This window comes from Chinchilla lanigera, unplaced genomic scaffold, assembly GCF_000276665.1.
Source record: "Chinchilla lanigera isolate Chin_1 unplaced genomic scaffold, ChiLan1.0 scaffold00135, whole genome shotgun sequence".
In the NCBI taxonomy this organism is placed as follows: Eukaryota; Metazoa; Chordata; class Mammalia; order Rodentia; family Chinchillidae; genus Chinchilla; species Chinchilla lanigera.
In genome coordinates this window covers 2,342,286-2,359,068 of record NW_004955536.1, presented here as the reverse complement: position 1 = coordinate 2,359,068, position 16,783 = coordinate 2,342,286, and the positions used below count along the sequence as shown (strand labels likewise).

The 16,783-nt window shown below is 38.9% G+C and overlaps 1 protein-coding gene across 3 annotated transcripts in view; it reads right to left on the bottom strand.

Annotated features, from left to right (window-relative positions):
* Zmat4 (zinc finger, matrin-type 4) overlaps nt 1-16,783 on the bottom strand; it is a 374,900-nt gene that overhangs the window by 37,621 nt on the left and 320,496 nt on the right. For all 3 annotated transcript variants that reach the window (XM_005410534.2, XM_013507717.1, XM_013507718.1), the window contains one exon: nt 16,176-16,272. In XM_005410534.2, the coding sequence (XP_005410591.1) occupies nt 16,176-16,272 (97 nt within the window). The remainder of the gene's footprint in view (nt 1-16,175; nt 16,273-16,783) is intronic.

Below are 16,783 nucleotides of genomic sequence, written 5' to 3'. Positions count from 1 at the left end.
AAAAAAAAAAAAAAAAGAAGGCATGTGTCTTCTTAGATGCCATTGGCTCTGTCATTAAAAGTAGCTGTTCCTGCATAGTTATAGTGGTGCAAGCCTACAATCCCAGAATGCCGAGAGGCTGAGGCAGAAGGATCTCAAGTTTGAGTTCAGCTGGAGAAATTTAATGAGTCCCTGTCTCAAGTAAAAAAATAAAAATAGTTGAGGTTTTAGCTCAAGGCAAAGGCCTTGGGTTCAATTTGCAGTATTTAAAAAGAAAGGAGTATGGAAGCCAGGGAATGGGAAGCTGGGGCTGGGAAGCAGCAGAAGGCATTCTCAGCCCATTCCAGGCCTGTCTTTGAGCCCATGGCCATATCCCCTGCAGGGGCAGCCACTGACCTTCTCCCAGGGCCGGAAGGAGAGGTCCTTGCTCCACTTTTCTCATCCTTGGCTTCCTCCGACTTCCAGAGCCCACGTATCTACTGCCCACCAACCTTTCTCTTGCTAGAAATGACAATGACAATACTTCCCTGTGACTCCTCTGAAAGGATCAGTAGCTCGGCCATGAAGGCAGCACACCTACCATAGTTCCAGCATAATTGAAACTTTTGCTTTATGAACACTAAGCTACAGAAGCTAAAAAAGCCATGACAGAACTGTCGCAGCAAGGGAGTCTAGAAAACATGTTTGTGTAGAGAATAGATTTTAACGTACAGAGTTTGGCATTCCTCACTTTCTGAAAGCCCAGAGTCTAGTAGGCAGGTGTCATTTCTCCAGGCTTGCCTGACCCTGAACCCAAACAGGCTGAGCCCTGATCTCCTGCTTACCAGCGTCAGCCTGCTCTTTGTGCCTTCTCTACCCCCTTGTGGCAGGCTTCCAATCTCTGCCTCAGGCCTTTCCCAGCTAAACTGCTCACAGGTAAGACTCACTTTGTAATTATCCCTGCCTGGGACTTTTACGGGAAAAGAGACAAAAGCAAACATTTTTTTCTGTGGAAAAAACAGACAACTATCTAGGAAGTGTGTAGAGGGGAAAGGTATGGCTTTGAAAGAAAAAAATAATTCCCTGAAATCACTTTAAGGCAGGCTTAGTGTAACAACCTGTTACATCTCTCATGAGAAGGGAGAAATTGCTCACAATTAGCAAAGACGTTTTGGGATGGTATTCATGCTATTCACTGATTTCAGTCGTTCACTGTGAGTACTGGACTCTCCCCAAATTAAGCAATCAAGAAAAGAAAGACCATTAGTTGTGGAACATTTGTTGTGGGCATAGGGCAAGATACTTCAATCGAAAGATCCAGGAATAATCCTACTTCAATGTTAAAAGACAAACCACCTGCACAGATAATAAAAATTCCACTTTAAAACAACAAGGCAGTTCTTGTTAAGAAAATCTGACATTCAGTCTTACTCTTTTATCTGTATACTACCTTATAGATGCTAATCATTTGCTATCAATTCCTTAAATAACACCAGAGAAAGTTTTATAACATGAAGAAAGAAAGAATAATTAAAGTGATTTTCAACAGCATTAGACAGGTAAATGTCATCGTTCTTTGATCACAAATGTCATTTATTCTTAATGTAAATTTCAGTGCGGGTTTCTTTCCTCACTTAACAGCAATGAAGTATCATATTATGTGTTACAAGATTTAAATCCTCATACATAAGTAATGAGAGATTTTCAAAGGAGACCTAGGAAATCAGAATTTAGGAGTGAAGAGAGTCATTTCCTTTGGGGAAGGCCTTTGAAGTCAACGCTCCTATGGCTGTCTATAGAGTAAAACAGCAACCGTTGCTTCGATGCCAACACCTGGTTCATCTGTAACGCCCCTTTTCCATGCCTTCCCTGCTTTCTTCCTCTGCCCCAACACGAAGCCCAGGTCCTTTGAGTGCTAAGGGTGAGACCCACACTCTCAGGGATGTCATCATGTTCGGTTGCACAGGAACTCCACATGGACACTTGGTCACCCAGCTCTACTTCCCCGAGTACTCTCCGGAGAGTTCTGGGATCCAATTTTTCCCACACCTTCTTCTACACTTCCAATGGACCAAAGAACTGTGGGATTATTCTCTGGCCTCATAAAGCTTCAGTGCTTAGACATAAAAATTTATATGAGCACTTTAAATCCAGAAATACAACTTATTGATTTCTCATTTTCTACTAAATGACTTAGAAACTAGTACACACTAAGTCACTTAATAAATATTTACTAAATTATTGATCCAATCAGTGAAGGTGCTGGTGTTCCTTGTCTGACATCCTGTCTCACTGAAGAGCTCCATGTCATGAGTGGACCAAATCCCACTCACAGAAATGAACTGTCTGCTTTCACTGTAGAAACACCGCTTACCGCTCCAGAAGTCTGACTGGTTAGTCACTTACTACTGACTTAAGTTTGAAGGGAATGCTCTTCTCCAATGTGTACATTTAATGGAAAGCACTGATAGGTATTTTGCTTGTCATGGTGATGTGAGAGTCCTATTTTCTTTCTGTTACCTTAGAATGAAAATAATGCCTGCTGGTTCTTCTGTTTTAAATATGAAGTGTCCCTCAAAGACTCATGCAGGTTGGTCCTCCATGCAGCACTGTTCAGAGGTAATGCTTAGAGAGCTGATGGGCTCAGGAAGACATTAACTCTACCAGCAGATTAACCCATTGGTAACTTCATAGCTCAATAGGCTTATGAGGAGTTGGGACTTAAGTGAACAAGATGGGTCACTGGGCTTTGAAGGTACCTCTTGTCCCTAGACCCTTCCTCACTCTTTGGTTCTTTCACACTCTCTGGTTCTTTCTCACTTTCTCCATTCCTGGTTGCCATGAGGTGAGTGCTTTCCCTCACCATGCTCTTCTCCCCTGATATTCCTGCCTAAAGCCTGCAGCCCATGATGTGGAGCTGTGAGACAGAATGAACCTTTCCTCCTCTAAGTGGTGTGTATCAGCATTTTGTCCTAGCCGTGAGAAGACTAATACAGTGGTCAGCACATGTCTTGGCTATGATGACTTTTCCAGCTTATACTTAGTCCTAGTAACTGCTTTCTATGGGAATCACATTTTTTACCTTCTAGACTCTTAAATACTATACAGTTCCAAAGTTATGACTTCTGATTCTAAGACAAAGAAATAGAAACCAGTGTGATTCTCTTGCAAAACTTCTGGTGTGGAGGCTTATGAAAATTCTCCATTCCCCCCACTCAGTTGGCATGAATAGGATTTAAGGTGACCATGAGCTGCATTTAAAATGGGAAACTTCAGAACACTCAGTTAGACCCACCTACACAGAGACAAAGTGTCCGTTCTGATACAGACATTCAAGGACAACTGAACATTAATTTAGTAAGCTATCTGCCCATGAAAATTGAAGCCATCTAAGAAGTTTATCTTATTTAGCACTGGAAAGATGTCAAAACTGAATCTATTATCTGAACTCTATCCATTATCAAGGAAATAAAATCAGAGGTCTAAAACTTATCTATTTAAGCTATTTATAACATCTTTTTGTCAGAAGAGAAATAAGTTTAGTGGTGACATTTTTAGAAATCAAAGAGTCAAGTGTACGTGTTATCCTGTTGGGTGTCTTCAGAAGGAAGAGCTCTTATATAAGGAAGAGAAAAGACAGATCCCACTCTTGAAAGTACAATAGCACCAGAGACTCTGGATACAACTTTGAACTAATTGTGTCCTCGGGTTTGAAATGTTAACATTTCTGAAAGTTAGCTTTATAGAACTTGATTTGTATGTGAGTACTCAGCATGAAAAATTTTTCAAGTTTTCTATAACTTGAAAAGCTATAGAGAAAAACACACATTTCCTGTTTGCTACTAAGGACTATTGTGGATAATAGATATGATTACGATGATGTTTTAGGAATTTATCCCCTGACTAAAGTCCAGATTCTGATTGTACCTGGCTTTCCTTAACACAATACAGAATAGTCTAGATAATGTTAACTCAAAGAAGAAAAAGAAGTTCAAAATATTTATCACTAAGTTACAACAACAGTAGTTAACACTTAAGGAGGTGTTTCTTTCACTCAAAGAGATATTTAAAATCCCCAAAAGCTTCCAATTTTGGAAAATATAACCTTTATCAAAAGCTATTGCTTGGTTCAATGTAATCAGTTACTATTGAGATTAGCCAGAATCTCGTATGAGCCATAACATAAAATTTCCTAAGTAGAAAGAAGGTGTATTTTTTAATGGTGAAATGGAAATGGAGAAAATGAGCTTCATTTAGTCAGAATGGTAAAGAAATTCCACTAGGGAATCTCACAGAGTAATAGGAGGTTGATTTTAGGAAATTCAACCAGAATTACTGTTCACTTTACTGTATTTATTTGCAAGGCTTATACTCCATGGTCTCTGGAGAAGAATATGCTAATTGCAGCCAATTGTGAAACTGACTGACAGGCTGAGTAAGAAATCAGGTGGAGATCAGGTGGAAGGGTCAGATAGGGAGGACATTCAGAATATGGTCTCTCTGAGTGCAGGACTGAATACCAGATTGAAATTGTTGTATCAAATGAGACCAAAGACCACAAACACTCAGAATGAGAAGAGTCGCTGAAGTCCTGTCACAGAACATCCTTTATGTCTCACTGCCTGAGGAAGTCAACTGACATTCCACAGTGTTGCAGAGACAAACTGGAACATGTTTGTGAGATTCCAGCAGCCCCAATCGTGGGCAAGAAAGTAGATATAAAGAATGGAGAAGAACAAAGAATTCTGGACAACCTCACAATCTAGGGAAAGAAGTATTGAGTGTTATCTCAACACACACCCATTCTTCAAAGCCCATTTCAAATGTTAATTAATTAACATACAATAAAATTTAACACTTCTTAAAAAAGAAAATAGTATTCAAGGCACTATAAAAGCACTTCAGTATTTTTTAAATTCTTGTTTCCTTAAAACACAGTACTCACCATTGTCATTTTCATATTTTTATAATCCGTTCTATTTTTTGGATATGGAGACCAAGGCTCCAGGCACTGAAATGCTGATGTTCACACAGAAGACCGTGGAGCAGAGCCAGGGACCAGTCCCAAGACTACACACATTCCACCGTGACTTTCCTGTGGCTCCAAACACATGGAATTGCTTCTTCCTCTGAATTCTAGCAGTATTTTGTCCATAGTATCTTGCCTTGAATTTAACTGAAATTATCTGACTACTTTTGTACCATTTTAACTAGATTATGTATTTGCTGAAAGGCACAGTTTCCTCTGTATAGCTTTGTGCTGCCTCCAGAGCCTGTTTAAATGTCTCATACACAGTCAGTACTCAATAGATTTTGGCTAGGGGATGTAATAAAAAGGGATAGAGGGCTAATTTTTCCAATCACTCACACCCCTAGTCCATCCACACAATGAAACTCCCAGCCGCAAAAGACCCACTCAGTCCAGAGAGAGGTGAGAGAGAAGCAGATTCAGCCACACAGCCCAGGACAGGGCTTTTTTCCTATCTCCTCACCACACATCCTCAGTGAATATAATGCAATATATGATTTAACTACATTTCCTGAAGTATTGAGTCCCATGATAACTTTTAAGAAATTAGACAAGTGCTAACCCAATTTATTAGTCTATAATAGCTATTGTGAAAGTCAGTGACAGCTAAAGACAGTCTACAAGGGGACACATTTTGGCTTCTACTAGTTGTTTTAACTGCACAAGTTCACGGAGTCTAGTGTAATAATTGGATACATGTATATGGTGTGTAATACGGTTCAAATCAGGGTAGTAACATTTCCATCTCAAACATTTAACGTTTTAGGAACACATAACAAAGTACACACATTTGTATGAAAAGTATCAGAAGAGACTATGATAATTTAGAGAAGACCCATAAAGCATAGAAGTCAGCCAGGTAAGGGGCCAGGGCCTCTTTTAGTGCCTTCCTGGCTTCATCTTGGCTACCCCATATACCTGAGAAGCCAACCCAGTGTGTGCTCTGCCTGTGTGACATGGAAGAAAGTGAAAATGGCCTCCTTTTCCTCCTGTCTGCACAACCATCCTCATCTCCTTTGCCCTAAATCAGAGCTAACTGAAGAGCTCGCTGGTCCTACATTTCAAGGACAGGTTCAATAGGCCTCTGGATCCATTCCTCATGCTGGAACTAACTGGAGGGTTGGTCAGCTTTTGAATCCCTTGGCAGTAGAGAAATCAACACTAGAGAAGAAAGTTTTAACAGCTAACCTGCCAGTTACAAAACTCTAAAAAGCTAAAGAAACTAAATCTTCATGTCATAAAATTAAAGAATGCTAGAATTGACCCGAATCTTGACTACCTCACATATATAACCAGTCACATTTCAAAGGAGAATATTTACGCTCAATAAGGGGTAATTTTATTCAAACCCACACAAGAAAGGAAGAACTACTGATACATGAAATAATATAAACAAATCTCAGAAATAGTATGGTGATTGAAAGAAGCCAGGCCAAAAAAGAGAGAGAACACATACCATATTATCCTATTAAATTCTAGAACAGACAAATCTAAGCTATAGGACTCAGAAATTGGCTGGCTAGGGTAAGGATGAAGGTGGGGCCAAAAAGGGATTAGGGGAACCTTCGGGGGTTGTGAAAATGTTTTGTATCTTGTTTGGGTTGGTAGTTACATGACATATAGGAATGTCAAAATCTATCAAATAGCATACCTGCAAGGTGTGCATTTTCTTGCATATAAGTTGCCCTTCAGTAGATTTGTTTAAGAATAACTCTTAAAGCTGTTCCCAGCCACACAGTGTGGAGTAGGTAGGGCAGACACTGGGTCTGTCCATCTGACTGTCCATCACTCTCGTGGTTCTCTCCTTTCCTGATGCAAATACACATCTCTGAACCAATCAGGTAATGGCTTTGCACCCTCTGGTGCCTGGTACTAGGTGACTACATGAAACAGCACCACATAAACATAAGAGCTACTCAGTAAGGTCCACAATTAAATCTGAGACATCATACAATCACTCAGACCCACTCTGGAGGCAGCCATGACTCATGCATATTTCAGGCAAGAGAAAATAATGATTAGAAGTCATACAAGAAGGAAAGGTGGAGGAAATGAGTGAGCCAAAGAATATTAGGTGTCATCTATAATTCTAGTAATAATATGAAAAATTGAAAGTACTCCCCATTTAGCTCTTTTCAAGTCTGCAAGAGACCTAATCTGGGCACATACTGTAATTACAATGTGTCCCTAGGTATGGCATATATAGCAAAAGCATGCAAGTGAGACCGGAAAAATAGACCTGCTAAAATTGCTTGTGTGTTCCTGCTATATATAGGTAGACATTTTTTCCCAGTATCTCTGAAATTGTTTTCTCTGCAGGGTGCTGTTGCTTCCAATAGAGAAAATGGACTCTATTTTATTTACCTGAGACCACCCTCACTAAAGTTTCTGGAAAGCTCATGACAATGGGCAACTTGAATATTCTGTCAACTGAAGATGGGACTGGGTAGAAAAGGTCCTGTGGCCTGCAGGCCCTCTTGCCCCTGCAATTGCAGCAAGCGCCTCATCGAACAGCATCTCAGAGCTCCTGGCTAGGAAGATGGGGTCACATTCAGGGAGCAGATACTTGTACAGCCAGAGTCTTACAATGGGACAAACGAAGAACAAGCTCAGGTGCAGGTTTTGCACTCTGTGTGGAGCTGTTCCAAGCAGATTATAGCTTATGCTCTTTATGAAACATCAGCTCTGTTTTCAATACTTTCTTAAACCCTGTCCATTTATCTCCTAATTTTACTATTCACATATATGTGTATGAGGTGGAATCTAAAAATACATTGGATGTTTAAGTTTGAAAGTATTACTACATAAAAGACACATTGTCATTAATGCCCTTCAAGATATTCCCCCTCACTTTGAACACTTACTCACCATCCCTGCCATTTTTGGAAGCAATTCTAAAGGTTCTCTCCTGAGTATCTTTAGCTGCCCTGCCCTGGCTGCCTTCATATTCTAAATTGAGTCAAAACATTTACCGTTCATGGTCATTTTGATTTTGAGGAAGAGTCAGAAGTCACACAGTTCCAGATTTGGCAAGTTAGGTGGATGAGGACTCGGCACAGTGTTTTTGTGAGCTGCCTTTCTGCTGATGGCAGCAGGCAGCAGCATTCACTGCATTTTTTATCGCACCTTGGAAAGACGTGAACGGGGACTTGGAGAACTGCTGCCAAAAGTGGCAAAAATGATGGGATAATAGGAGTATTCAAAGTGACAGGGAGTATTTTTAAGGGATAATTAGTAATATGTTTTACTGTAATAATTTTTTTATTTTAAAGATAAAAGAATGAAAACATTAACAAACACACATACATTTAGAAAATAACACAAAAACAATACAAGCAATACAGAATTTCAGACAAGGTGATAGGAAATTAACAATGGTTGTTGTGTTATATATTGATATCTTCACATTGGGTACTCAGATAAACAAATTTTAAAAATTTAAACATGCACCATGTATTTTTGGCATACCTCATATGTATACACACACAACATAATCTTTTTCATAAAAGAAAAGCTTTTTATTAAGCTTAATACCAAAGCCCTAAGCCCTGTAGTCATCCTAATTTTTGGTTAACGCTAGTAAAATACATTGAAAATTCCATAAATAATATCTATATTTTTAGTCTCTGAAGAAGTACACACATAATTTTGTTTGTTTTCTTGCTTCCAAGGAGAGGCGTTTCTTGGGTCTTTAAGATGCTTTTATTTTTTATTAAATATAGAAAATACTTTATGATTGGCATATCTTACAAAACTTTTATTTATTACTGTCCACCTTTCAGATAATTCACTGACATGCTGAATGTAGGAACTGAGTTTTAAAGGATCTAAGCCAAATATATTCCACACCTGAAAATTAGTCTGAACATCTATTCAAATACTTCAGAAATAAATGAATATAAGGGTGAAGTGAATAATAGGATACCTTTGTCATAAAATTCATACCAATTAGGAAAAACTATAGAAAAACCAATGGATATCAACATTTTAGCATTCCTCTCAAAGGAAAAAGCAAATTTAGAAATTAATACTGTTGGTCAGTCTGATTTACTCTCAGACACTTGTGTCTCATTTTCAATTTACTGCAGTATCAAAGTAAGTAATGACAACTTTTATATCTTTTACTTCTGCATAATATAATGTCCTGAGGTCTAGAAGGTTCCCTAAGCTCAAATTTAAGTACATTAAGGGAGAATTGTTCATTAATCTATGGTATAGACTCCTGTTCATTTAAATTCATTTTAATCATTTGTACTAATTGACAGATTGGATCCCTTGGAAGCCCTGAAAAATCTACTAATAGCCCATTTCTTAATGTCAGTGTGAGGATTTGCATTTCTAAACCTTTAACTCATTAGAGAGTGAATATTCCTCTTGCTGTTTAACAATGGAGAGAAATTTGACTGCTATCACGTGTTTATGACTTTTGACAAAAAAAGAAAAAAGGCTGTGCCTGTGTCACTACTACTAGCAAAAGCAGTATGAAGATCATTTCATCAAGTGACAGCATGACAGCAATGATGGGCAGATAACCTGGCTTCTGCCCTTGGCTCTGCTAACCAATTATTTTTAAGGTCTCAGAGAAGTCATTTAATTTCTTTGAGACTCAATTTTCAAACCTATAAAATGGTAATAAGAACATCTGGCCAGTCACAGGGATGCTATGCATCTGAACACAGCACTGAAAATCCTCTCATTCATCAGTACAGCCCAGATGCCCCTCAACTCCACCCTCAGGGGCTCCATCGGGGTCAGAATGGCCTTGTCGCCATTGCCTTGGTCATCCCTCAACAGGCAAAGTGGGCTGCAACCTTGTGAAATATGACTGAGGGCTGCAGGTATAGCTCAGCAGCACAGTGCTTGCCTGGCAAGCATGAGGTTGAGTTCAATTCCTGGTACCGAAAAATAAAAAAAGAAAGAAAGAAAAACAAACAAATGTGATTTGAGAACTTCTTAGCAGGACAGGGCAGATAGATTCAACTAGTTTTAATTCTCTATGTCTGCTATTAAAATTCACCACAAACTGGATGTCTCCGAACAGCAAAAATGTATCCTCTCACAGAGAGAGCAAGCCCAACTTCCAGAGGCCAGGAGTCTGAAATCCAAACGTCAGTGTCAGAGAGCCCTTCCTTGACTCTTCAGTTCCATCTGTCTGTCTGCAGATGGCCTTCTTCTCCCTTTCTTTTCTTTTATAAAGATACCCAACTTCCCATTAGGCCTGCCCTAGATCCTGGAGGACTTCCTTTCTAGAGTCTTGAGTGACATTCACAAAGTCTTTACTGACTGTCTTTCTGAAGTTCCGAGCAGACATAAATTTGGGGAAGGCATTAATCAACCCAGGACAGCTTGGCAGGCTGGGAACTGGTGTAGCCAAGAGTGTAAGGCTGGGTTCAGGACAGTGGGGAGGAGCCTCAGGGTGCCCCAATGGATCAGAGAGTGAGTGCACACACGTCATCCTGTCCTAACTTCTCACATCTCCATGAAAGGGCTGTGACTTAGGGAAACTGAGTCTGTGTCCAAGGGAACTCCGCAGCAAGCTAGCAACAAAATCTCCCGATTCACAACGCAGTGTTGTTTATATCGCATGTTAAGAGTCTTTAGATAGTCTTATTAAAGATAAATCTAAAACCCAGATGACTGACATCTATTTATGCTAATTTCATCAGTCAGGTAAGGATGGTTTAGAACAATTTGACAACTTCATTTCTAGCTATGTAACTGATATCAACTAACCTTCCAATTAAGAACAAAATAAGGGGGCTGGGGATTTAGTTCAGCAGCAAAAGCGCCTGCCTGGCAAGCGCAAGGTTGTGAGTTCGGTTCCCGGTACCGGAGAAAAACCAAAAAACCAAAAAAAAAAAAAGAACAAAATAAAATGTGGATACAATTAAATTTAAAGGAAAAATACTCAAAATACTTGAAAGTGTCAAAAAGCCAGTGTAGCTGCTGTGGTGAATGCTGACATCAAAGAAGCATAGGTTAAGGAAAGGAATACTTCTAGGAACAAAGAAAAATAATATATATCGCTGGTGAGAGCATGGGCCAACTCAATAACAATGAATTTTAAAATGCTAAATTTAGAAGCATCTAATACTATATCTTTAAATACGTATCTATACATCATTTTCATATGTACATACATCAAAATTATAGAATTGAAAGAATGTGTGGGTAAATATATCCTTTTAATTAATACATATTAATTAAATATATTAATTATAGATATTAATTATATATTTATATACAAAAGGATAAAATAAATAAATGTATACCACAATCACAGAATTAAAAGGATATGTAGGCAAATCTATAGCTATAGTTGGATATTTGCAAGTAAGGTCATATCACATGTGAAGCACATAATTTGACCTAATTAGTATATAGGACAGTTTGCCCAACTACTATGAAAAAACAAAACTATTCTTTTTTAGTTCATAGTAAATATGAACAATTACCCAGACCAACCATATTCCTGCCCCTCAGAGCAAGTCCTCACAAATTTTAAATGAGTGAAGTCATTTTAGAGTATGTTCTCTGTACATAGTGGAATTCAGAAACAAAATAATCACAAAAATATACACAAATAGAAAAATCCTCAAATACTGGATTTTAAGCAACATACTTCTAAATAGCAGTGAGTATAAGAACAAATCACAATAAGAATTAGTAATGTATATTGAAATACCACCTGTTAAGACAGCTAGCATACTAAATATGGAGTGGAATGCAGATAATGCAAGGTATTGAGGAGCATTTAGAGTCTGAAATGCACATATTAAAGGAAAGACTGAAAAGTTAATAACCTAGGCTTTCACATTAGGATCCCAAGAGGACAATGCAAGTTAAATCCCATAGGAATAGAAAGAGGGAAAAAATGGAATATAAAATATGTAAAATGAACAACTTCCAAATTTTATTTTTTAAAAAGGCTGATAAACCTCCAAAAAATGATCAAAACAGGGAGGAGAACCTAGCATTTGGGAGGCTGAAGCAGGACAACCACTTTGAGTTCCAGGCCAGCCTAAACTATGTAGCGAGACCCTGTGTCAAAAAGCCAAAAAGAAAAAAAAAAAAGAAAAAAGGAAGGAGAAATAATGTCAAGGATAAAAAATACCTGTAAACATTAAAAGTAAAGTTAGAGAATACCGTGAACAGCTTCATATTAACACAATTATAAAATATAGGCAAAATAGACAAATTTACAGAAAAATAATTTGTTAAAACTAACACAAGAAGAAATGACGAATATGAACAGTATGCTATTAAATCAAATTTCTAATAAAAAGTTTGTCAAGAAACAAATTTTGTTAAAGTTGTCTGAAATGATCCTGAGATCAAGAACGAAGCAAGAATAGGAAGGGAATCCAGGGGAGAGAGGAGAGGGGGACAGTGGTGACCAAGAAGAGCTGTGCTTATCAACGCCCCAAATAAGTGGAATTGTTAAATTTTGCAAAAAATACTAATTGACTATTTCTTCAAAAGAAAAGAGTGAAACAAGAATGTCTGCTACTACTACTTATTTTTTTCATCTTTGTACCACAGATCCTACACAATGCAGTGAGGTAAGTTTATAAAATGTGGAAGGAAGAAATATTATAAATTGTCATTATTTGCAAATGACATAACTTTTACATAGCAAATCTTCAAATTATTTGTGGATAATTAGAATTTTAAGTTAATTTATCAACACAATTGGACACAGAGTTGACAAACTGCCTGTCTTTACACCAGAAAAAATATTTTAAAATAAAATTTTAAAATAATCTCACTTATTCTAGCATCGCAAAACAACACATCTTTAGGAATAAATCTGAAGAAAGATATGCAAGACTTCCATAGAGAAATCTATCAAACATTACTGGCAAAGTTAAAGAAGACATAAATGTATGCTAACCTATAACCACAACCGTAGATTAGTAGACAAGAGTGTGAAGGCTTTTTTGAAGAACTTGACAACCTAAATTTTAGGTATTTTCTCATCTATTTCCTCATTTAATCCTCACAGCTACATTTAAAATAAGTGGTATTAATCCCATTATCTAACATGAGAAAACTAAGACTCCAAAAGATTAAGTAAGGTTATTTGCACCCCTAATAGCAAATGACTGAGCTAGGAATGAACCATCAGAGTCTGACTTTCCCCCCATTTGTTTGTGTTGCTGCATACATAGACTTATAATCTAGAAGAGCCAGGAGAGAGTCCTGGGAGATATTTTGAAAAGAGGGCATCATGCCCCAAAGTAGTTCTTAAACACAGGCGCTTTCTGAGGGGAGCACGCCTGTGCTGGCTGCTCTGCTCCAAACTGGACTCATCGCCTTCTCAGTCAAAGCTGCAGAGCTGCTCTCCTCCTGAAGAGTGAAATAGAGCCATGCGGAAAACTGCAACCATCCTCTCCTACGTCCTGCTGTATCTGCCTTTGTTTTTAACTTGGATGTCATGCCTCTGTGCATGTGTGTGTGTGTGTGTGTGTGTGTGTGTGTGTGTGTGAGAGAGAGAGAGAGAGACAGAGACAGAGAGAAGAGAGAGAGAGAGAGAGAAACCTTGTTCAGATCTTTTGCCTATTAATATGCAAAATAGGGTTGGTTTCTCAAAAAAATTATAAAAGTTCTTAATTTCCATAAGGTCCAATTTATCAATCTGCTCTTTTATAGTTAATGCTATTAAGGTCCTATTTAAGAATTTTCTGCCCATCCCATGGTCATGAAGATTATCTCCTGTGCTACTACCTAGATATCCTGTTGTGTTTCTTACAAACATAGTGCTTTGACCCATCTGGTGTTAATTTTACTGCATAGTAGGAGTAAGAAGTCAAATCTCAGGAGTTTTTTCCTCCCCAATACAAATGCCAATTGAGCTAGCTGAAAAGGTCATTGTACTGGGTCTTTTTCTGGTATGTCTTGGTTACCTTTTTCTGGCTGCTGGGACAAAATACCTGACGCCCAAAATTAAGGAAGGAAAGGTTTATTTTGCTTACAGTTCGTGGAAAGTTTAATCTGTACTTGGCAGGTTTATAAGGCAGAGTGGCACGTGGCAGAGAGCTGCATCTCAGGGCGGCAGCACACAGCTAACCAGCAAGCACTCACCAGGGCGGAATGGGGGAGGAATGTCCCAAGCACTCTTTTCCTGTCCCTTACATATGCAAACTATCCACTCCTGGGCGGGTGCAGCTCTCACACCCATATTCAAACTCTAATAGCCTGCCCCAGGGCCGCAGGAGGCTTTGGGGGGACACACAGACATAAACCATAACATGGTATATCACAAGTTTTACATGTATGTGTGTGTGTGTCCTGCCTCTGTATTCCTTATTCCATCTCAGTTCTCTTTCTCACTCCCTCTCTCTTTCCTTCTCTTCCTTTATCTCTTTGCAGTACTAGGGCCTGGAAACAATACTAGGGATTGGGCATGTTACTTAACCTTTTGGAGTCTTAGTTTTCTCATGTAAGACAGTGTGACTAACCATTTATTTTAAACGTAGCTGTGAGGATTAAATGAGATAGTAGATATGAAAATACCTAGCACAGAGTCAATCACATGAAGTTTTATATACCTAGAGAGACATACATCGTCCTGATGCCAGTATACTATTTATAAAATTTATGTCACTTAAATCCACTGTTCTCTACTTTTTTCCTATTTATTAAAAGCAATAATTACATCTTCCCCAAAGATTATAATTTACCTTTGTGAGTGTCTAAGTGTGCACATTAGCTGCATGTTAATTAGAATGTATGTGGAGCCTCTTATACATTATTATTAGAGAGAGGATGAAAGCAGATTATTTGAGGGGCGCAGTATCCAATAACACTAGCAATCAATACAAGTGCTCTGGATGTTGTATATCAAATCAGAGAAAACCTTTTCAGAAGGAATTACCTTGATAAAATTTCCCTGGGGTGGGTCAGAGTGCGGCAAGCCAGGAGCCTGACTCCGAGTCACTAGACAGCACGGCACTGAGTGACAGCTGAGAGCCAGGAAGTAACCGCAGGTTTCAATTTCTTCACCGAGCCAGGTCCCCTGGCTCTTGCGTCTTTACAAAGCAGTTTTCCTACCTTAAGTGTTCCTCCTCATGTGATTGCCTGAAAAATGCTTACTCGTATTTTGGAATCACACATTCATTTCACCAAAAATGCTTACAAAGAAGTCCCCAAGATGCTTCAAGGTCCACGTTAGGGGCCAGGGACACAGTGTCACACAACCTCAGCCTCACCCTCCCGAGCTCGGCCTCTGCTCCAGTCCCCGTAAAGCCACCTGTGTTGCTCCCTCCCCTCTTCTCCAGGGTGTGGGTGCACACAGGGTGTTTAGCACAGCCTGCCCCTTTCCGTTGCTGTCACCCCAGGCTGGGAGGTGCTGCATGAAAGGAAGAACTGCAGTTCTTCACCTTTTCTTCCTTAGAGCACAACTTAAAGTCGCACATGTAGCGGGCACTCAACATGTTGGATGAAATCATACATTATTCATGAGGCCTAGGTACAGTCAAATCCATGAAATGATTTTTTCATGAATATTAAAGGAATAAAAACAATTACATCCAGAAAAATTACATCTCTTTGAAACATCCTTTGCTTTTGTTATTTTATTAGCATTTTGTTAGTAGCCCTAGCAGCTTCTTTAAAATGCTCACAATGCCAAGGGTGTTAGTGGTGTTAAAGGGATGCATAGTATAGATGTAGGTACAATGACATCTGGTTAACCCTTTCCAGTTTAAAATGATGAGAATCTTTGGGAAAAAAATAGAATAAGCTCCCATTTAATTGCCAACAGCTATGTATATAAATGACTGAGTCATTTATACCAGGGGATTTATTAAATTTTTATAACAATTGGCAATATTCATCCAGAAAAAGGAAGCGAAAGAAATCACAGAATTTAACTATGCAACAAAATCTGGCACATGCTACAAATAGGTGTAACCTGTTTATTTAAACACTTAGTATAGATCTAAGAGTTTCCTGATGTCCATAAAAATGTGCTGAATTATGTTTGAAAAAATGAAAACAACAACACTGCCATTATTGTGCCAAAAAAGTGAGAAGAAGCCGTTCTTCAGTGATGCCAGGCAGATTCTAGAGGCTTAAATAGTGTAAATACGAAGGTAACTTTGGAGATAGTATCATGGTTGACTTTTAGCCACCTTCCATACAACCCCCCAGGGAAGGACCAGAGCTGAGAACGTGGAATACCTACTTGGTCTGGTGTTTGGATCCTTTCAGGTGGGCATGGTACTGTTCTATGGAGTTTAGGGAGACACTGCAGATGGTACATCTGTAAGTGCGCCGCAGACCTGTGGACAACAGACAGACCTGATTAGCTGCCTTCCTCATCAGCCACCTGCCTGAGTTAGAACACATTCACAAGTTCAGGGACGGAGTACATGAGGACTTCGATGCACCCCACCAACCGCACCGCACCTGGCTTCCGGAGCCCAGCTAATGAGACCCTCAGTGGATAGGTGAGTGGACAGTAGCAGCCTGCTCTACTTAAGATGTCTGAATTATGGGATCATACTTCTTTGCATTGAAGCAAAATATTTTTGGACATTTTGTAACTCAAAGACGCTTTGTACTTGTTCCCTAAGGCATGTAGACATAGCTGCCTGTCACCTGTGCAGTGAAATTTAGAACATCAAAGGAAAACCCTATCCTGATTCCTTTCCTACTTCCTTCCACAGCAGAATTGGAAGCACAACGTTAGACATTATTTATTTAGCATTTTCTTCTGCAATTATCTTATATGATGTAAATACCCAGGAGAAGGACAATGTAGCAATTTGTTTCATACAAAGTCTTACTCTC